Here is a 23,490-nt window from a genome sequence, read left to right as displayed (position 1 = left end):
TACAGTGTTTGATCTCCACACAAAAACAGCACATTCCGTGAGATGGGCATCCACCCATCCATTTTCTATGCCGCTTATCCTGATTAGGGTCACGGGGGTATGCTGGAGCCTATCCCAGCTGACTTTGAGTGAGAGGTGGGGTACACCCTGGACTGGTGGCCAGCCAATGGCAGGGCACATATAGACAAACAAGCATTCCCACTCACATTCATACCTATGGACAATTTAGAGTCTCCAATGAAGCTAACATGCATGTTTTTGGAATGTGGGAGGAAACTGGAGTACCCGGAGAAAACGCACGCATGCACGGGGAGAACATGCAAAGTCATTGTTTTTCCCTATAAAATCAAATGAAATACAATACATAAGACAATAATAATAAGTATTATTATTCTTATTAGTTATTACTCTCCATTATTGCCAGTGTTTCTTCTCATAACATCCGGGTCCCAGCCTGGGATCTTAGGGTGTTATGAACCCATGATGCATTAAGATCCAAATGTGCAAAATGCAAATTCTAGCAATTCTTCATCTGTTTGATTTTGATCAGGTCTGTATTTCATGGATAGGACCCTCAGATTGCACATTTCCCAGCATGCTATGCTGGAGAAATATGATCTTAGAGGAAAATTAAACTTAAAACATTTATACACGAGAACTACGCTGAAAAGCCACAGCATTTCCGTATGTGGAATTAAACTATGGAATGGATTTAATAAGGAACTCCAACAATGTACAGAGATGAGAACATTTAAAAAACATTATAAGCAGTTGATGTTTGCTAAATACAAGGCAGAAGAGTCTTCATCATCACAATGATGTTCTGTCAGGTTCGGGTTTTTTTTTCTTCTTTTTTTGAGTTTTGTTTTTTATTTATATTTATTCTATATATATATATATATATATATATATATATATATATATATATATATATATATATATATATATATATATATGTTTGTCAGGCATGCGTACACACATATATATATATATACATATCTATATATATGTATATATATATATATATACATATCTATATACATATATATATATATATATATATATATATATATATATATATATATACACATACATGTGTTGTTTTTTTGTCTTGTTTTTGTCTTCTTACTGTTATTTATGATGTACTATTATTCTGATTACCATGGAATACAGGAAGTGAACTACATGTACTGTACTAGATGTAGAATAGATGGGGGGTAGGATTAAATAAGCTTTGCTTCTTCCTACTCCTTTTGGACATGAAAGAATGATTCATGAGATGTATTCCATTGGAACCTTCATGTTCAAATAAACCAAACTAAACTAGTTCAAATGATCACTTTTGACTGTCTTATGCCTCTTTAAGGTGTTATTTTGTGCAGACAGGGTGTAATAGTTAAAGTGTTGCCGTTTTTAGTCGTGTACAGTTAAATTCTTTTGACTTTTGGTCTGAATCTGGCATCCTTATTAACTCACTCAATCCTGGCCATTTTTCACAAGACAACCCCATCATTTTAGATGATTTTGACTGATCTTTCCAGGCACACAAAATATTATTATATTTTTATAATATATATATATATATATATATATATATATATATTTTATAGAACCGTCCTTCATCAGAAAAAAAAGTGTGTTTCTACGTTTTTCCGTTCTTTAGTAATCAGCAGTAGAACATAGGTAAGTTTCAGGAAAATATCAGTTCCTGACTAAGAAAGCAAGAAAGCCAGCTTTTTGTGAAAAGATACATTTCAAGCATAACTTTCACTTGGACACAAGTATTTATGCTTTTGTGACAGCTCAAATATCTAAACAACTATACCAACACAACAGAAAAATACAGTGTTGCCTGGTTTAACGCGGGGGTTACTGTAGGTTCCAAAAAATACCCCTTCAGTGAAATCCATGTAGTAGAAGATGATTTTTTTTCCGTTTTTTAATATATGTTTTTTTGTTCATGTTTTTTCGTGTACAGGATGTTTTTTCATTGATTAAATATGTTTTTTTCATTTACAGTGCATGTTTTTCGTTTACAGGATGTGTTTTTTTTGTTTATTATACATGTTTTTTTTCGTTTACAGTGTATGTTTTTTAATTTACAGGATGTTTTTTGCTTTCTTATCTGTGTTGTAAGGCTGTGCAACTCCTCAGCACACACTTCATACACTTTTTCAGACATGAGGAAATAGATACAGTATGTTGCGCTCATAGCGGGCCTTGAAAGCGCGGATCACGGCTTGGTCCATGGGCTGAATCAGCAATGTAGTGTTTGTCTCATCCACGTTAAAGACCTGTTCAGGCTTTTATCCCCCGTCCTCCATGATGGCTTTAAACTTGCTCAGGTTTGCTTCTGCCCCAGCGGTATTGCGGACAGTTACAGCCCTTTTTGCATCCTTGTTCAAATGTATTGCTGCCGTCGTCCTAATGTTATTTTCCTCCTTCTTTATGCTACGAACCCAAGATTCATTTATTCCGGACTGGCGCCCTACAGCAGCGTAACTTCTACCTCCCTTCAGCATGACCAGAATTCCAACTTTTAGTGCAACGGTTAGCATCTTCCTCTGCCTTTCAGGTGCAACTGCAGGTTCCTTTGTCGGTGGTGCAGAGCGTTTCGTCGACATTGGGAGTTTTGTCGGGGAGAAAACTTGCAAACATACGGCACTAAAGAGCCACGCTGCTCGCGATCGAACAGTTCTGTAAATTAGGCACGCTGAACGCATTCTGTACTGTACAGGACGCATGGCATGGAGGAGACTGACTGATGGTCCCAATCGGGACGCAGAAGACAATGCGGGTTCTCCCTTAGCCAACCAGGACGCAGAACTCAATGCGTTTATACGCTGTAAAAAAAAAAAAAAAAAAGGCATGTTAACGCTGTAAAAAATTGCACACAAAAAAAATCAGTGTAATAGCGAGGCAGCGTATAGTGAACCGCATTCTAGCGAGGGAACACCGTATAACACCATGAGCTTTTTACCATTTTCACATTTCACTTCCTCCTTCCTGTCATGTGTCATTCTTCCATGGAAAGTCACATGCTGAGCTCTAATCAAATGCACTTCTGCCACCTTGTGACAGTTTTTATGGCTTAAAACTGCTCTAAAAGTGACATCTATTAGTGTGAAGTTGCGTCATCGTCTCTTTTAGCCTCTCACGGTTTATAAAAATGTATAAATACATCTTTGGTATTGAATGAGTTAAGAAGGATTGTGAGTTTCGTGCTATATACAATATTGTTTCCACTTTTAAAATGAAAATGCCAGAGGAGTAGTGTATACCGGAGAGAATCGCTTGATTACGCAGATCGCTGTACGCACTTTGTTAGAGGTCCGTGAGGTGGGCCAACTCAATGCTATTTTCCTAACAGTTCCAGGGCCGGATTTGGCCCCCGGGCCTGAGTTTGGCACGTATGCTCTAGATTATTAGGGGTGTCACAAGATACTCAGTTTGCGAGATGATACACAAAATTGGGTCTACGAGAATGAGACAAGATGAGATTTTAACAAGTGCAAGGAAAAATATCTACAAAAAAATATATGACAATATATTGAAATCTGCTAATATAATTTCTGCTACGTTACGCTCTTGTGCACTCTGTGTGTATGCTAGCCACCCCGCCGAGACAAAGAGACTGTATGACTGACAAAATGGCTCACTCCGTTCATGCCGTTGTTCTATGGAACAAACGCACCAACGTACTGCCATGTTCAGCAGGACAGTAATTAACACTCCTGCGCTCTTATTTTGGGATGCTGCACTTCCTGCCGGGGGTAAGAAGCAGCCACCTTACCTCAGTGGAATTGTGTGTGGCTGTGGGCAATTACAATTAGTTGAGTTTATAAGCACAGCGCCATCACAGGGAGGTCGCTGGGCTCATTGACTCTGCTTTCGTCAGCAGTGCTGTCACTTAAACGGTCTCCTTACCCATTGCTACTGCCGAGCATACTGTTTTTTTCACAGGGCCTTTTTCTTTTGTTGTTCGTTCCTGCACAACTGAGAGTACCTGCTCATGCTAATTAAAACACGTTTATGTGCACGCTGCTGCCTCTGTCTCTGCATACCGGGGGGTCCAACATCGGACAGCCACACCTCGTTTCCTGACAGATCATGACAAAGACATTTTTTTTCTGAACGACAAATCTTGTCACGTTTTAATCTCGCGAGACCTGGTGACACGAGATCTTGTGACACCCCTACGTATTACAGCAAGATAAAGTATTGTATCACTGACTGAGTTTTATCATTAAATTCGGACATAAAGGTCTGGTTGTACTTGGACAAAAAAAAATGTCTTGTCACATACGTCTGTGTAGGCTCTCAGTCGTACAGGAGTTGTCCATCGAGGAAAAGGCTTCTTGAGGCGTCATCTGTACTTCTGTGAAGAAAGTGTCGGACGTTTCGCTCCTCATCCGAAGAGCTTCGTCAGCGAACTAATAAGTGCTGGTAGCTTAGGCCTTAAATACCGTAAGAGTGGGCGGAATTGGTGTGCCAACACCCTCCTCCTATTGGTTCGTTACACTAAGCCTGGGCGGAGTAGTGGTATAATCCTATCCTGTTATTAACACCTCCGATAAAAGGGGAAGTGTCGCTCCCTGAATAGGGTATGAACGACTCTGATCCTGACTCGTTAGCATCTATTGTTCTGGCTCGGCCCTGGCTTCACCTCATTTGCAAGACTAAGAGCTGTGGGTTTTGGTCTCAGTAACCTGCTGAACACAGGGTCCAAATTAAACCTCAAACCACCATTCCGATTCAATGATGGGTTCTGTTGTTTGACAAAAATGGCTTCCTTTACTCCTCTTTCAAACCATCTGTTTTCTTTGGCCAAAATCAGGATCAGAGTCGTTCATACCCTATTCAGGGAGCGACACTTCCCCTTTTATCGGAGGTGTTAATAACAGGATAGGATTATACCACTACTCCGCCCAGGCTTAGTGTAACGAACCAATAGGAGGAGGGTGTTGGCACACCAATTCCGCCCACTCTTACGGTATTTAAGGCCTAAGCTACCAGCACTTATTAGTTCGCTGACGAAGCTCTTCGGATGAGGAGCGAAACGTCCGACACTTTCTTCACAGAAGTACAGATGACACCTCAAGAAGCCTTTTCCTCTTGTCACATACGAAAATAATGTAAGGCACAAATGATATTTTCCTCTCAGAAAACCATCAGAACATAACATCGCTGTGCCTTGGTAAGAAGAATGAATATGGTGTGTGACTGCTGTGGATAAAGCGTGATACAACTGTCATTTGCAAAGTATGGTATGGAGCGTTAAGATGGAAAGTGGGAGACAGGGGCTCCTGCTAAATATCAGCAAGATTGTTATGGTGGTGGATAAGAACAGGGTGGATTGTAGGCTGTTTTGAGTTAGATGGTCAAGTAATTAAAGAGGCTGACAATTCTGTGTGTTTGGGGTCATGCATTACCAGCATGGGCACCAGCACACCGGCTATCAGGAGGCGGTTAGCGATGGCAAGGGATGCAGGGCAGAGACTGGCCACTATGTGGAAATGCTGAGGGATTAGTATCACTCTAAGGTGCGTCTGCTATGTGCTGTCATCTTTCCCATCGCCACGTATGGGAGTGAGTCATGGACAATGCTGAAAAGTGACAAAAAGAGGGTGAATGCTTTCGAGATGTGGTGATAATATCTGGCCATAATACCCAGCAAAGGCAGGCCTCCTAAGTCGGGCCAGCATGGGCTTCATCGAGACTTCATCAACATTCTTTGCTTTCATCTTCCAATTCTCCTCCTTCATCTAACTCCAAACATGCTCGATAATGTTCATGTATGGTGACTGGGATGGCCAATCCTGGAGCATCTTGACCTTCTTCACAAACAGGATCTTTAATGTGGAAGCTGAAGTTTGTGAAGGAGCGCCATCCTGCTGAAGAATTTGCCTTCCCTTTTGATTTGGAAGATCACATAAAAAGCACAAAATGAATATATCCCCAATGGCACGAGCCTGGAGTTTGTTTTCCTGAGAGAAGATGATAACATCGTTTTTTGATGTGTGGGTAACAGCCAGTGTGCTAGCATGAATTATCTTGACATCAAATAAATACCAACATGAGCACTCAACACACACATCGTAACGTCATCAAAGCTCAATTCTAATCCTCCCACCTTGCGTTTGGAGCAAAGATGAGGTGACAGAAGAACGAGAAAAATATTAGTCTATTTGTGGCAGCATCCGAGAAACTTCCACTTCGTCTCTGAGCACACAACTATGCTGCCTTCAAGGACCGCTGGGAATAAATGCTGCGCCAAACTATGAAACAAAACAACATAAGCCTGTAAAAACTACAGGCTTTCTAACAGTACAGCTGTCCCTCGCTATATCGCAGTTCGAATATCGCTCCCTCACTCCAAAAAGAATAAACCATGGCTGTTTTGTGGTTGACTGTGGCTTATTTGTCAAAACATAAGACAAGTTATATGTAGTCTTATGGTCACTAGGCATCAGTAATGTTATGGAAATTAAGTTAGATTACATGACCTTTCACACTGGATGGAGACTGGCTGGCAGAGCTGAGCGGATATGTCATGGCTGAGATCCAGTGGAAAAAAGGTTCTCCTCTCATTCCGTGTGGAAGTGGTAAGTTTTTAGCTTCTTTGTCCTTCTTCCCCACTCTGTTTGAAACACTTTAAGTTCTTAAGAAACCGGAGAGGCTAACCCGGCTGTCTGTTATGTCCCAGCAGTGATCCTGTAGCCTGCGCAATGTGACATAAACAAAGAATAATAGTGTAAAAGTGACATTAAGAGAGTTGTTTCATGTCTACAGGGAATTCCAATAATTCTTATAATGTTAAAACCCATATTTAGAAAGTCATAAACAGGTTTTTTATGCTCTAACTATGAAAACATTCCATTTATTACCTCCGCCAAGGAGGTTATGTTTTTGCCGGCGTTTATCTCTGTTTCTTTGTTTGTGTTAAAAAATAATGTGAATGGATTTGCATGACATTTTCAGGAATTGTGGCAAATGGGATACGGAAGAACTGATTATATTTTGGGGGTGATCCGGATCTCCGTCTGGATCCAGGAATTTTTTAAAAGGATTCTTTAACATTGCAAGCAAGGACCATTTTCAGAATTTGTGCATATAACGCCACGAAAAATGGTCAGAGCACTTGAAAAAAAAAAATAAAATACAGGACAAGTTTCCAACAGGTTGTACAAAATATCAAAGACTGATCCTGGTAATGGAATAATTCCGGATACTATAATCCAGAAAATGAAAAAATATGGGACCTTTGGAATTTTCATCAAAGGAAGACAACCAATGAAGCTATAAACATGCAGCAAACACCATCATATAAGCCAAGACACTGTGGAATCTGGATTTGTTGGATCTTCAACAGCTATGGAAATATAGATCCAGAAGAAAATGGAAAATGCCATTTTTGTGAACTAATATTGATATCATTATGAATCCAATTGCTAATGGTATGTTTTCATGGTCAGGGAATCTAAATATGTAGATAAAATAAATGTAGGACTAATACTTATGCTGTAAATAACTATATGGGGGAAACTATGGCGCTTGGTGGAGAGCGTCTAGTCTAGTCTAGTTAATCATGAATCTTACTTAGTGGAAATTAACTTACAACGATCCGGTCTGGAACCAATTAAACGTCATGAACAACGAATGACTGTTTTATTTCCAAAATTGATATGCATTTACATAAAACTTGATGCAGTTCCTGAAAGTTTTCCACAGCCCGGTTTGGCGCCGTCTGCGGCTGTGGTGGGGATCCCTACGTGAGGGGTCTCCATCATTTCTTTATGTTATCGGATTTATTTTTATTGTTTATTTATGACATCATAATCACTCATATCGGGTTGATAATTATCGGTCCGATATTTATCGTGCACCCCTAAAAGGAACAAAGTGTCAAAGTTTGATGATGAAAAGGAAGTATTTCATAGATAAATGTCATCTATTCGCATGAAATCTGGGTAGTGTTTCTGGCATTGCCAGGAACAGACATGACAAGCAGATAAAAGGCGCACACACACACACACACACACACACACACACACACACACACACCAAGGCTGTAAGCCAGATCACACACTGGCAGCCTTGTGAATGCGACCACAGCACTCCATCAAGATGCCACAGTCAATGGCAGCTAAGTGAGCAGTGTGTGTGTGTGTGTGTGTGTGCTTCCTTTGTGTGTTTCCTCCACTTTGACATGCTGGCTGCCGTCCATAAAAAAACATAAACACTTAGCAGCATTTATTGGCAGTAGTTGGCTGTACGATAACCAAGACGGCATACAAAAACTGAGGAAAATAATACTCACATCCTACCCAAGTATCAAATATGTAAGCAATACTCAAACCTAGCCAAAGTATCATATATGTAAGTAATACTCAAACCTCCCCAAAGTATCATATATGCAAGTAATACTCAAACCTACCCATAGTATCAGATATGTAAGTAATACTCAAACCTCCCCAAAGTATCAAATATGTAAGCAATACTCAAACCTAGCCAAAGTATCATATATGTGAGTAATACTCAAACCTCCCCAAAGTATCATATATGCAAGTAATACTCAAACCTACCCATAGTATCAGATATGTAAGTAATACTCAAACCTCCCCAAAGTATCATATATGTAAGTAATACTCAAACCTCCCCAAAGTATCAGATATGTAAGTAATACTCAAACCTACCCAATTATCATATATGTAAGTAATACTCAACCCTACCCAAAGTATCAGGTATGTAAGTAATACTCAAACCTACCCAATTATCATATATGTAAGCAATACTCAAACCTACCCAAAGTATCAGATATGTAAGTAATACTCAAACCTACCCAAAGTATCAGATATGTAAGTAATACTCAACCCTACCCATAGTATCATATATGTAAGTAATACTCAAGCCTAACCAAGTATCATATATTTAAGTAATACTCAAACCTACCCAAAGTATCAGATATGTAAGTAATACTCAAACCTACCCAAAGTATCATATATGTAAGTAATACTCAAACCTACCCAAAGTATCAGATATGTAAGTAATACTCAACCCTACCCATAGTATCATATATGTAAGTAATACTCAAGCCTAACCAAGTATCATATATGTAAGTAATACTCAAACCTACCCAAAGTATCAGATATGTAAGTAATACTCAACCCTACCCATAATATCATATATGTAAGTAATACTCAAGCCTAACCAAGTATCATATATGTACAGTATGTAATACTCAAACCTACCCAAAGTATCAGATACAGTATGTAAGTAATAACCAAGCCTAACCAAGTATCAGATATGTAAGTAATACTCAACCCTACCCATAGTATCATATATGTAAGTAATACTCAAGCCTAACCAAGTATCATATATGTAAGTAATACTCAAACCTACCCAAAGTATCAGATATGCAAGTAATACTCAAACCTACCCATAGTATCATATATGTAAGTAATACTCAAGCCTAACCAAGTATCAGATATGTAAGTAATACTCAATCCTAACCAAGTATCAGATATGTACTGTAAGTAATACTCAGACCTACCCAAAGTATCAGATATGTACGTAATACTCAAGCCTACCCAAAGTATCATATATGTAAGTAATACTCAAGCCTAACCAAGTATCAGATATGTAAGTAATACTCAAGCCTACCCAAAGTATCAGATATGTACGTAATACTCAGACACAAAGGAACTTATTCCAAAAACCTTTATTTGTACCCATTCTTTCTGCATCATTGCTCTGTATTAAATATAGAAAATACATAATGCACAGAAGAAAAATTAGCCTCTGCCAGATCTGGTGGGGTACGGGCCCCCCCCCCGCCCTGCCTCTAAAGCAAAGTGGCCACTGCAAAGCGGCGTTTCTATTGGCTCATGCAGTTGGCTTTACCTCACCACGGTGGACCCTAATCTGGTTTCCAGCGTGGGGTGCGGGATGGCGCTAACTACAGCCGCTATGCAAATTGCGCGTGTTACGGTGTCAAGGAAGTCCCCGATGATTTCAACCCAGATGCGAAACTTCATCTGGCTAGGACTGCACTGTTTCTCGCTGCACCCTTTCGTTAGCGCTGTAACCTCACAAGTCAACCTACCTCAGGTACAAACTATCTGCTCATACTGGAGCTGTTTCTGACTGCTGCACGTCTTGCCAGCTGCTGGGCTTGCATGAAGAAAGGATGGCTCAGAGCGGAGGAGAGGGAGATGCGCTTCGAGGGCTCATACTCCAGCATCTTCTCCAAAAGGTCAAAAAACTGGTGGTGTTCTCTCCCCTGTGACAGAAGGTACCCCTAGTGGGGAAAACACAAACAGAATCCTTAAGTGCTTGTCGAATTGAACGTTGCAAAGTTCAGCTCACCCGTAGAGGCTTGCACTTGGCTTTCACATATCGACCAGACTTGGAGCACTCGTTCCAGTTGAGGCGACCATGATGGAAATACGTCTGCTTTCTGGACAGAGAAGGTTTTGCTGCATGAGTCTTCAAATACTGTAGTGCTCAAATAAGTCATTCAACCCCAACTTTGTTTTACATCAAAATAATGTACAGGTATTTACAAATATAACACCAGGAACTATTTACAATTTTCGCATTTGGAACTGAATCGTGTGTGTGCACGCATGTGTTAACATTTAACATTCCTCCTTCCTGTCCTGTGTCATTTTTCCATTTACGATCCCTGCCGAGTGCAGGGCTGTCAAGAATAACGCGTTAACGGTGGTAAATAATTTATAAGGTTACATTTTTTAGCGTGATTAACGCATGCGCACCAGAGCAAGCACGCCTCTCTGTTATAACGGCAGACGGAAGCACAGTGGAGAGTCCCCACACAGACACACAAAGTCTGATGCACTTTTATGACTTCATTCTGACCTGAACACATCACCAGCAGTACAATTCCAACACCAAATACTGTGTGTATCTCCAACTCACACACGTCTCTAGTCCCTTCGTCCTGGGAACCACACTTCCTCATTCTCATTACAAGAATGCAAGATGCATTCAGGGACACTGAGAACATCATAAAAACAGCTTTACAATGCGTATGCATGTGCTTGCGTGTGTGTGTGAACAAGCAAGAAGATAAGGAAGAATATAAAGTGGATATTCTCATCATTCACTTGGTAACTCTTAATTCGGATGTACAATTTGCTACATTTAAGTATGCTGGAAAATGCACTGAAAACAAGTACATTTACCTTAAATTACGTGATGATGTCTTTGAACGTAGCCCCTCATTGGTCATACTAGCTGATGAAAAAATGCTAGTAAGTTATCACATTTATGCCATTCCACCTTGTAAATATTGCGTATGTCTCTTTCAATCTTACTTGTATTAGTAGTATAGTTTACACTAAATGTAAATAGCAATCACTTAGCGATCACTTGTGCATATGAAAGCAAGTGTCAGGATTTGCATGCTGCTCTGCTGCCCTCTCCTTGTCCTCTGTTGCAGAACACCCTCTTCGCCTCTGGGAGCCCTAATTGACGCACCTGCAGCTCATCTGGCGCCCATCTTAAGCAACAAGCTCACATCCATATGCTGCCAGATTGTTGCCAACCGTGCCAACTCGGGCTCCTCGCTGCAGTAGTCCTCGGCTCCCGTTAGTGCCAGCCTTGAACCTTCTATTGCTAATCCTGCCATTTCCCTGCCCGTCTATATACTGGCAGTGTGAGTGCTTTTCTGTTTAGCATTGTGCCTGCTTGGTTCTCAACAATGCCTTTTTGTGTTCTTGGACTTTAGCCTTTTACTCTGCCTGGTTTTCCGCAGCTCTCTTAGTTATAAGTTATCTCTTTTTTCCTGTGTGCATACCGGGTGATTTTGTGTTTTTGTACTTTACATTTTGTTATTTATTACTCCAGCTTGTGTAATAAATAGCTTTTTCACCTAATCTTGCTCTCGCATCTTGGGATCCGAGTTCCGGCTACGCCGAACCCTAAGAGCAAGTGGAAAAGTACTGTGTAACTCCTTATATGGTTTGCTGGAATGTAAAAACGAAACTTATTTGTAATCAAAACCTATCTGTGACTAAAAAGGCAGAGAGGGTGGGCAGCTCTCTGGAAGACTCTGGTGTCTTTGGAGGGCTTCGGTCTGCTGGAGAGCTGCTTCTTCCCCTTTTGCAAAAGACAATTTTCTGACTCCGATTGTGTTCTGTGGCTCCTCTCTCTCTGCTGGTGCGCGTCCTGCTGTAAGTACAGCTGTTAAAGTGTGGAATGAAGAAACTGATCAAGTACTTCAGGTGAGAAAGGGCTGTGTGGATGGCAGTGTTGACTGCATCATCCGTGGACCGGTTCTGGCGGTATGCAAACTGTAGAGCAGGGGTCACCAACGTGGTGCCCGCGGGCACCAGGTAGTCCCCCACAACCACATGAGGTGCCCGCAAGCCTGTTTTTCATTCAGGTTTTCAGTTAATAATGAGAGAACAGTAGAAAGAAATGCATTCTGAAATACAAAATGTGAGTTTTGGACACCAGCATTTTGTTCATGTTCTGGTAAAACAAGCATATTCGCTTTGTTTGGGTTTAAAATAAGCTCTGAAAAGAAATGTTACAAAAATGAGTAGTGCTTGGCCATTTTCATTTTGTAAAAGTAGTTCTCACAAGGACAAACGTTGGTGACCCCTGCTCTAGAGGGTCCACAGTTGCCGGGATGCTCTTTTTGATGTGGGTCATGACTATTCTTTCAAAGCACTTCATAACAATAGGAGTGAGTGCTATAGGGCGATAGTCATTCAAGCAGGTCACGTTGCTCTTCTTGGGTACGGGCACTATGGTGGTGGACTTAAAGCAGGTCGGTACAGATGCTTGTGCAAGCGACAGGTTAAATATGTCAGCAAGCACATCAGCTAGCTCTGATGAGCAAACCCGAAGTGCACGTCCTGAGATGTTGTCTGGGCCTGCTGCTTTTCGTGGGTTTGTTTTGTTCAGAACCCTGCGCACATCAGCTGATGTCACCATGAGAGGTGAGTCCTGTGTGCTCCCCAGGTTCAGCCACCCTCTCTGCTCATCAGGAGTTTGGGTGTCAAAGCGGGCATAGAACTCATTCAGCTCATCAGGAAGTGTGGTTTGGCTGGACGTGGCTACGCTACTCTGCTGTCGATAGTCTGTGATGTGCTGGAGCCCCGCCCACATGCGCCGAGGGTCTGAGGTGGAATAGTAGCCCTCCAGCTTCTGTCTGTACTGTCTTTTGGCCTCTCGTATGGACCTCCTCAGGTCATATCTGGCCTTTTTGTGGTCATCAGCGGTGCCCATGACAAATGCAGTCGAACGAGCACGTAGCTTAGCCCTTACATCACAGTTCATCCACGGTTTTTGGTTAGGGTATTTTCTGTAATACTTGGTGGTGGTAACAGTCTCTATGCATGTGCTAATGTAGCCAGTAACAGCAGAAGCATATTCATCCAAATCAACAGTACAATCTTCCCTCCCCGCTGCAGTTTTAAACACATCCCAGTTTGTCCTGAGTTTCTTCTACAGATGCACTATGGAAAGTGTCCTTACCGCCTCCATCACTGTTTGGTACGGTAACTGTACAACACGTGATAGGAAGGCACTCCAGCGGGTGATCAAGACCTCACAGAACATTGTTGGGGCAGCCCTCCCCTCACTGCAAGACATTTATAAAACTAGAGTCCTACGAAGAACACACAACCTCATCAAGGACAGCACACATCCACAACACTCATTATTCACACTCCTACCGTCAGGCAGACGATACAGGAGTTTGAAGTCCAGGACCACAAGGCTGGCAAACAGCTTTTACCCACAGGCCATCAGGCTTCTCAACGAAGCACTCACACACGCCGCACGCAACACACGCACACACTCATAGCACTTTATTTATTTATTTATTTATTTATATGTATTAATGTCTCTTCTGTTGTTGTTGCTAACTCATTTGTATTTATGTTTCTGATGTTCTTATTCATTTCTTGTTTTCCTTTTTTTGAGAGACTGAACAGAACAAGAATTTCATTGCATAGCAGAACTGCCTGTTTTACTGTGCATATGACAATAAAAATCTCTCTCTCTCTTGGATAACCCTGACACTAACACAGTTTAAAGTGTGATTCAAATGTTCGAATGTATGATTAAAAAGACTAGCGTTAGACAAATCTAATAGCTGTTAATGCATATAAATATATATAATACTGTCTTACCATTTATCTTTCTGTTCATTAAATACTGTAAAAATGGGAATATTTCAGACATAGTTGCTACTGGTGATTAATCGTGATTAATTTAAAAACTGTGGTGATTAATCTGATTAAAAGTTGTAAACATTTGACTATTATATATTATATACCGTCTTATATTCAGGTCAATACGTTGATAGCAGTTTTTCTGTGTGTCCGTTAATTGGTTCCATGAACGCAGCAGCACAGTGTGAGGTGGCAAAGCGAGAGACAAGACAATTGTAGCTTGTATGAAGGACGTGTTTCTTCTGCAGTACGCTACGTGTGTTACCTGCTCCTTTGTATCATTCTTTGAGGAATTTGTCCCTGAATGTGCTCCATCATGGCAAGATGTTCCTTATTGTCATGAGTCTGCAGAAACACACGATAAACACACGCTCACATCCTCCCCACAGCTCTGCAGAACAGCAGTAGTTGCAGACACACCTGGTACAGCGTGACTCCTTCGTAGTACTCAAACAGAATGCAGCCCATACTCCAAACATCGCACGGGTGACTCCACCCCAACTCTGCAGGAGACGACAGGAGAGAGCTTGAAGAGCAGCCAAGACATTGCTGACAGACGTTGGGGTACACTTACCCAGTATGACCTCCGGGGCTCGGTAGTGACGTGTGGAGATGACAGTGGAGTGGTGTTCTTGGTCAAATGTGGCGCTGCCGAAGTCCACAAGTCGTACCGTGGTGTCATTAAGACGTCTTTCATTACACTTCTGCAGAGGGGACAGACACCGTTTGGTACACCAGCACCCTTTCTTCTGTTTTCATTTTCATCAAACTACCTCCTCTTTGCAGTTCATTTGGTTAGGTGTGAAGGCAGTAACTCAAATCTGTGTGCTCCAAATGGGAAATGAAGCAATCCGCTTAGCCGCTGAATGGCATAATGGTGGCGTAAGTACAGCGAGTAAACGGGTCAAAATAGGGCTGGAACGATTCACCTACTACATCGATGGATCGATTTATATTCCTATCATCCAACTACATCGATCTGTGATCGGCAAGTTGCCATTCCGATCTAACATCGTTTAAAAGGTAATCAATTGATTGCATCGATACTAGGAAATAAGGCATTGGATTTAAGCACAGCTGGCACTTTTAATGATAGAGACATGAAACGTTACTCGAGTCAGTCTGCCTGTCTGTGATGTCATCGCCACGCGGCAGCAGATGACAAAACATAGCATGGTGCACGGCAGAGGACAAGCCAGCAAGCGAGAAGCAATTAAGCCACTATTGCTATTGGTCCAGTGTGTGGAAACATTTTGGCTTTTGCAAAGAGGGAGACGTTCTAAATATGTCGATCGCAGACTTTGTGGGATATGTAAAGGTCAAGTAAAATACCACGCCAACACGACGAATCTCTCCAACCCGCTACTACGGCGATTAAGCTACTAAGGGATTTCACACAACGCTGACCGTCCAGGCACCTCTTGCAGCGTTCCTGCATTTTACGTTGAAAAACAACAGCAAAAATAGCAGGTAACCCTACTGTTAATTCAACCCAAAGAGATTTCTCCCTTGGCCAATAAGGACTGTTGTGGCTCTATATTTAGCCGGCTATTGCGTACTGTGAGTCTCTGATATGCTCTGACAGGCACATAAACACATGCTGAGACCAGGTGGAGCGGCACACATCTTCAACTCTCATGCTCTGCTGGTAGCAGTAGTAAATACAATAACAAACACATACAACAGAGCACCAATAGGTCCACACATCTTCAACTCTCATGCTCTACTGGTAGCAGTCGTAAATACAATAACAAACACATACAACAGAGCACCAATAGGTCCACACATCTTCAACTCTCATGCTCTACTGGTAGCAGTAGTAAATACAATAACAAACACATACAACAGAGCACCAATAGATCGCTCTAATACACCACAATGCGAGTTCATTGGCTGTTAAAAAAAATATGCAAAATTTAACTTAAAAAAGCCACAAAACAGCAAATCTGCGAAAAGGTGAAGCGCGATGTAGCGAGGGAGCACTAAATCCAATATCGTCCTTGAATCGTATCGGCAACCACGAATCATGAAACGAATCGAATAGTTATTGAAACAAATCGTTACACCCCCAGGTGAAAACAGCAGCATTTCTTTTCATTCATATTTATTATTCACTCACACCGTCCTCCTGTAGGGCACTCCAGCAAGTGTACAGTGTATCCTCGTACATTTGTGATTCAGCACTCACGGCAGCACTCACAAATATGCAGATTTTTGGTTTGAATTCTAATTTTTTCCTCCAAAAATAGGCTCTCTTTTTCTCACAGACAACACGTTACTCACCATAAGTTGGTAATAATTGATAAATATGTGATAATACAGGGAGGATATACATCATACATGTACCACTGCTACAAAGCCCACATACATGTTTATATCTTTATCCTTCACTGATAAGGTTTTTTTCATCAAGCTCGCACCTTGTTCAGCCGTCCTTGAATACATCGTAGTTCTGTGATGCGAGACACTAAAAAGTTGGTCTTCGACAGTCAATCCAGCCTTCAAACTTGCAGCAAGGTGAATCATTTTTCCTTAGTGGCGGGCATCTATACATTTTATACTTTAAATGTGTTTAATAAGTGTGCAAGACATCTTTAGGGCTTAAACCTGGATTGTGTCGCAAATCAACAATGGCAATTGAAGAGAGAAGGGAAGGCTTCTCGAGCTGCATCTAATTTAATAATAGCAACTAAGGATGCACAATACACACATTTTTTTCAAGCTGATAATGATAACTTCCTGCTTATCAATACCGATACTGAGAACACACCAGCGATAACGATCAAGCTAACAATACTACAGCACATCAACATAAACGGACCCATTTTTCATAGAAATGACCACGTTGGCTCTCACATTTGATGTTGAAAAAGAGGCAGCTGAGAATGCATGAAACAAAAAGCACCAACAGCGCTCCATTTCCATAATGTGACCTGCATATTAACCAAGCTAAGCGACATTGTTATTAACATTGCTACGCCCAATAACTACTTTCCAGGCGTAGTGACACCTCACCACGCCACACCGGCTAGTGACTAGCTTCCCCACACACTCGCTCACAATGCCTCAGGCCACTAGTGAAAGGTAACGCTTAATATTGGTGCTGCTGTGTTTTTATTTTGGAGTTTGGAAAAGTTAATGCTAGGTGTAGCATTAGTTCAGCTAATGCTTAAAATGACCAAAATATGGTAAAATACTGTAAGTATTCCATGTTATCATGAATATACCTGTTACTACATGCTCACAGCATGGATATAAAGCCATGAAACCTCGTTTTGGAGGTGTTTTAATAGCGGCCTTTCTGCATGCATTTCTTTTTACCTGTTTTTATATCTTTAGAATGCACAGAAAAGAGAAAGACACATGTTTTGGTCTCACATAAGGATTGTGGATCATGGGCAAAATTCCTAAAAAGTGCACTTTTCCTTTAAGGAACAAGTCGCTTAAACGTGTTTCACAGTATTTTGCTCCATGTTGTGTTTAAGAATGCTGTTCCACCAACGAGCAGTATGGTGGTAAGGTTGCCTCCGCGGCAGTGATTATTATTCTATAACTCCTCCTCATGTCAAAACATGTCCTTCTTCCAAAGGCTCTTCCCAACTGACAGACTTTGTCACAATGAGGTCACCAAACGCAACCCACACCTTTTCAAAATAAACACAATATTTCTACAAATACTGCAAGTGGGCGAGTCACTGAGAGTGGCATCCAACCGTGCCAATCCCGAGCCCATTCTTCCCTTTTCTGCCTCACTTCTGCTTTCTGTTGGTGCAGCGTGCGTCTGTTGCTGCTTCTAACCTTGTCAGCGTTGTATACCAGGGAATAGTCGGAGTTGACAAAGAGGATGTTCTCTGGCTTCAGGTCGGTGTGAGTCAGTCTGTTGTCATGGAGAACTGCAGCGGAGAGGAAGGGAGGGCCGGGGGTTAGGTGGAGATTTTTCAAAAAGAAAGTCAACACCCAAGGCTGTATTCCATATACTGTATGTACATAATGTCACATCTATCTCAGACACCAAGGATGTCCAAAACAAAAGGATTATTAATGATGAATGAGTAGATGATCCACTCATTTGCTGTGTCAGCTGTACCACAAAGCTAAGACGTGGATGTTTTGTCCAGATAGGTTAGCATATATTGACCTACAGTGGATTGCCTTTACTATCTTTGATGTACAAAACATCCCTGTGTTTTCTCAGGCTCTTGGATGACATAATCAAACATTTGTGATGTCTATAAGCAAATCTTCACAACAGGTAGGCCTGTCACGATAATTAATAAATCGATTAATCGAACGATTAAACCCCCCCCCCCCAATAAAACAGGTCAATAATTATGCCGCCCTCGATAAATTGACGTGCGTGTATGCGTGTTTCATCTGCTCGTTTGCCTGTGCCACACAGGCTGGATGACAAGAGGGTTCACTCTGCATCTGTCTGTGTGCATTGATTCCATAGTGGAATGAACGGAGAGAGTGAGCCCTCATCTCATTCATCCTCTTTGTGGAGGCAGGACTACTAGTGAGTGGCTACAGAGGCTTAGCAGCTAGCCCATGAATGAAGGCACAGAAGCGATGGTTTCTGAGGTGAATGCCACAGCCAACAACCCCAGTGTGGGAATATTTCGGTTTTAAACAGAATGAACAAGGTGAGCGCATGAACACCGACGACCGACACGAACACTTTTCTCAACTGGAAAAAAAAACAGAAGGAGGTGCCTTGGGCAGCGGAGCCTTCGTCCTGACAGTCAACACTTATTGAGGCGTTTGGTCGGCAAAGTAAAATATACAAAACAGCTCAAAATGGTGCGCGCTCACAAACAGGAAAAGAAATGCAACCATTTGATACAGTTATATAGCATCAATTTTAAACATACATACAGGCAACTTCCGTGTCAAGCTAATGTGGCCCGCACTACACTTGAGTACCATTTAGTGGTTCAAATGTGAATTACACTTCTCATGACAATAATGAAAAAAATTATATCAAAAAATGTTGGCGATAACATTGATTATCGACGGTAATTTCTTAATCGTTTCAGACTGGAACATTTCCTAGCAAAATGAAAACAGCCAAGGTGGTTCCAATTTTTAAAAAAGGAGATAAACATCAATTTACAAATTATCGACCAGTTTCCTTGTTACCTCAATTCTCTAAAAGTGTGGAGAAGCTATTTAATAACAGGTTGGACACATTTATTAATAAGAATGAATTAATAGCAGGCAGTCAATATGGTTCCAGAGCCAACATTTCAACTTCTATGGCACTGATGGAAATCACGGAGGAAATCACTACTGCTATGGACAACAGAAGATGTGCAGCTGCTGTATTCATGGATCTGACAAAAGCTTTCCATACAATTCATCACAATATCTTAATTTCAAAATTAGAAAGGTACGGAATTAGAGGATTAGTCTTGAATTGGGTTAAAAGCTACCTAGCAAAGAGGAAACAATTAGTAAAGCTAAGAGAATACACATCTGGGAGTTTATACACCACGTGTGGAGTACCCCAGGGGTCCATATTGAGACCTAAACTGTTCACTTTGTATATCAACGACATTTGTAAAGTAACAAAGGACTTAAAGTTGGTCTTATTTGCAGATGATACCACCGCTTTTTGTTCTGGTGAAAGCACACAAGAACTCATTAAAAAGGTCAAGGATGAAAAGGTCATATTAAAGTCATGGTTTGACAGAAACAGATTATCCCTGAACTTAAGTAAAACTAAAATAATGCTATTTGGAAATAGCAGAAAGGATACGTACAACCAAATACAAATTAATGGAGTGGACATTGAAAAAGTGGAAGAATATAAATTCCTGGGGATCATAATAGATGAAAAAATGAGTTGGAAATCTCATATTAAAAATATACAACAAAAGGTGGCGAGAAATATCTCTATATTGAATAAAGCAAAATATGTTCTTGATCATAAATCACTCCACACTCTTTAATGTTCCTTAGTATTAGCATATTTAATGTATTGTGTGGAGATATGGGAAATAATTACAAAAGCAATCTTCACTCACTCACTGGACTGCAAAAAAGATGGTGAGGATCATTCATAATACCAAGTATAGACAACATACACACCTTTATTTTTAAAATCACACATATTAAAATTTGCAGATTTAGTAAACTTTCAAACCACTAGAATAATGCATAAAGTTAATAATAACTCGTTACCCAAAAACCTCATACAGTATTTTTCAATCAGAGAGGAGAAATATGATCTTAGGGGAAAATTAAACATAAAACATTTATATGCAAGAACTACGCTGAAAAGCCACAGCATTTCTGTATGTGGAATTAAACTATGGAAAAAGTGGCCGCTATAGACAGGTGGCCTCTATAGACAGGTTGGCGTCCAGTTTGAATGTTGACCGGTAGAGGAAAAAAAAGAAAAAAAGGGAAAGAAATAATAATAATAATGTGGACCAGTAGAGGGCATTGCGGACTGCGGATAAAAGTTGTACAGCACTACTAGGCTTGTTATTATCATGGTTCATGGTTTTAATCCTGAACATGCATGAGTCAAACAGTAGCACATCACATAGTACAATTCACAATTTTGCATGTCCAAAAAGGAGTAGGAAGAAGCAAAGCTTATTTAATCCTACCCCTCATCAGTTTCACATCAGTTGCAATACATTTATTCACCTCTTGTTCTTCCAAGTGTACTTTGTAGGTCTACATGACAATGTAGTCAATCATAGCCAAGGTTTTTACTTACTAAAAGGAAGCTAGAGGCTTAATAATAACTGATAGAATATATCCACGACCCACAGAACAAAGCTGTGCTAGTAATGTCTTACGCTTGTTTTTTATATTTTACTTTTTATACGGCAGAGTGTCATTACAGCTTTAGTTCATCAGGAAGTGACGGGAAGTGACGGTGGGCGTCCCGAGCAGGAGAGCTAGGCTCAGTGCTAGCTGTGAGTTTGGAGAGAGTTGGGAAGTGTGTTTATGTTGGCGTGGATGTAAAGTCCTGCAGTGTTCTCCGCTGTTAATAAAGCCATTAAAGTGCATCGGCGACGTGAGTCTCTCCTTCCCCACAACAAGCGGCATTACAGTATTGACCAGTGCACACCAGGAAATAAACGGTGTCATTTCTTACAGGCATTGGCTGGACAGCTATGTAGTGGGGCTTGTTTAACCTTTGCCTTGTGGGCAAGCAGGAAGGAGAGACGATGCTGAGAGATGTGTGTGTGTTCTGAGCTGCTGTCTGGTGGCCGCGTTCAATAAATAAAGTTGGCAGAAGCAACAGGAGAAGTTTCCTTCTTTGCTTCGGAGCTGAATAACACTGACAAGTTAACAGACTAGTAGCGAACGGAAATGAAGACGGCTTTGTTTGTGTCGAATACAGAAGATGAGGACTTTGATGGAGTTGTGGATGAGGATTGATGAAAAATAACGTGAGTACATTCTAAAATACTTCAATTAAGTACAACCCAACTCAGTTTTGCTGCCGCTGCCGCATGCATGCTAGCGTGTGTTTTTTTTTATTGTAGCGTCGCTGGGAGCACGTCCTGTTCCCAGCCTACTTTGCGGTAATGTTTTGGTGCAAATGCTCTTAAAGTTACATATTTGACCAGGAAATAGCAAGCTCAAAAGAAGACGGCTTTTTTATGTGGAACAACTGACAGTTTGTGTGGATCTTGTGAATGATTGTGACTGAGCTAGGACTCAGTAATTAAAGTCTACACACGACGGCTTCATTGATTGAAAAACAAAACTTTTTCGTGCATGAAGCTTCTACTTGAGTTGGTAATTTGGCCGCTATATGCAGTCAGATATTGACCAAGGGAGACAAAATGGGTGGCCGCTGGCCGCGTTGGACAGGTGACTGTATATATATATATATATAAACCTGTCTTAGCGGCCACCTTTGTAGAACGGCCACCTGCCTATAGCAGCCACCAAAAAATCCCCCGCAGCAAATTTACATGTTATAGACCCTGTGTATAGCAGTCACCTGTCCAACGCGGCCAGCGGCCACCCATTTTGTCTAAGAAGGAGAGGTGTAAGAAGGAGAGGTTCCGCAGGTCCTTCATACCGACCGCTGTCAGGCTCTTCAACACCTGCACCACCTGAACCATGTTGTAGTCACTATGTATTCTTTACTTGCGTATCTTGCTTGCTGCTGTAACAAGTGAATTTCCCCGTTGTGGGATAAATAAAGTACAAATACAAATACAATACAAACCATAAATTAAGGCTGTTCATGTTTTTATTTTGCGCTAGCACGGCTATGTTGTAAAAAAGTGTCTATATTTGGACATTGAAATGTTACATGTAAAGCATGTCTACTTTTGTTGTGAAATTAACAATATTTTGATAATTTTGTCATGATTTCTACTTAGAATTAAAGAATGATGTCTGAAATTGGTTTGTGTTTTGTGTTTTGGTTGTGTTTTATTCAAATATTCTCAGTGTAAAAAAAAATAACGGTCGTGTGATCATGAGTGAAAAGTACATTACCTTCGTGTCCGCCTGCCGATGAAAATTTTGAAGAACATAATTCCATGGAAAAACAAACCCCATGATGATTACAATGGTATATATTCATGGAATAATTACTCAACTCTGCAACTAAAGTGATTGTTTGTGTATAAAAGAGTAAAATAAGATTATTTGAACAAAAGTCTAACACACCTAAATTTCGTGACAGGCCAGTAATGTACGTACACTTCGAGCTCACAGCGTAAATTGCGTATTGCTAGTAAATATTGAATTAGAAAATAAAAAGTGCCTTCTTGGGCCAAACAAAACTTGTCCTTCCGCCGGTTATTCGCCAAATACGCGTTCAGCAGGGGAATGTTTCACCGTGTCCGCCATTTTGTGTTAGCGTAATGTACGTTCAGTCACGACCTCGGCAGCATCAAGCAGCATCATTCAATTCGACGAGCAATCGGCGGTTTAACAACCGTTGTCAAGTCTAAGGTAAGATTTTTTCATTTTTATATATATTGGAGAAGATCTTTATGCACTTTGAAATGATTTTTTTCATCGGGTGAGTTACAAATGTTGTGTTTATCGAGCAGTGTAACTCGTTTTGACAGCCGTTGTTTTTACCTCTCGTAGGTAAAAAACACGCGAAGTGGGCAAAATTATTCATCATTACCAGTCGGATTTTACTTACTTTTATCCGTCGTATTATATGTCGTTTATCCGAACCAAATAAATTCTAGCGTGTTCGTTGATAAATTGCTCCGTATTTAACCCGGAAGTGATCGGCGTGTCCCTCATGGGAGGTCAAAGATGGCCTTATAATTTTAGGTCT

The 23,490-nt window shown here is 40.9% G+C and overlaps 1 protein-coding gene across 2 annotated transcripts in view; it reads right to left on the bottom strand.

Annotated features, from left to right (window-relative positions):
* Window positions 1-1,930: 1,930 nt before the first annotated feature.
* The window catches only part of LOC129185528 (dual specificity protein kinase CLK2-like), a 36,516-nt gene continuing 14,956 nt past the window's right edge, over window positions 1,931-23,490 (bottom strand). The window contains exons 6-12 of one of the 2 annotated variants that reach the window (XM_054782721.1): window positions 18,009-18,103; window positions 14,785-14,914; window positions 14,631-14,713; window positions 14,476-14,555; window positions 10,369-10,459; window positions 10,106-10,300; window positions 1,931-2,843 (exon numbers count right to left, since the gene is read on the bottom strand). In XM_054782721.1, coding sequence (XP_054638696.1) covers window positions 10,118-10,300; window positions 10,369-10,459; window positions 14,476-14,555; window positions 14,631-14,713; window positions 14,785-14,914; window positions 18,009-18,103 — 662 coding nt within the window. In that variant the 3' untranslated portion in view covers window positions 1,931-2,843; window positions 10,106-10,117. Of the gene's footprint in view, window positions 2,844-9,848; window positions 10,301-10,368; window positions 10,460-14,475; window positions 14,556-14,630; window positions 14,714-14,784; window positions 14,915-18,008; window positions 18,104-23,490 lie in introns of those variants that run through there. The other variant, XM_054782720.1, reaches the window with a different exon arrangement.

This window comes from Dunckerocampus dactyliophorus, chromosome 7 (assembly GCF_027744805.1).
Source record: "Dunckerocampus dactyliophorus isolate RoL2022-P2 chromosome 7, RoL_Ddac_1.1, whole genome shotgun sequence".
Classification (NCBI taxonomy): domain Eukaryota; kingdom Metazoa; phylum Chordata; class Actinopteri; order Syngnathiformes; family Syngnathidae; genus Dunckerocampus; species Dunckerocampus dactyliophorus.
This window is presented reverse-complemented; position numbering and strand designations above follow the sequence as displayed.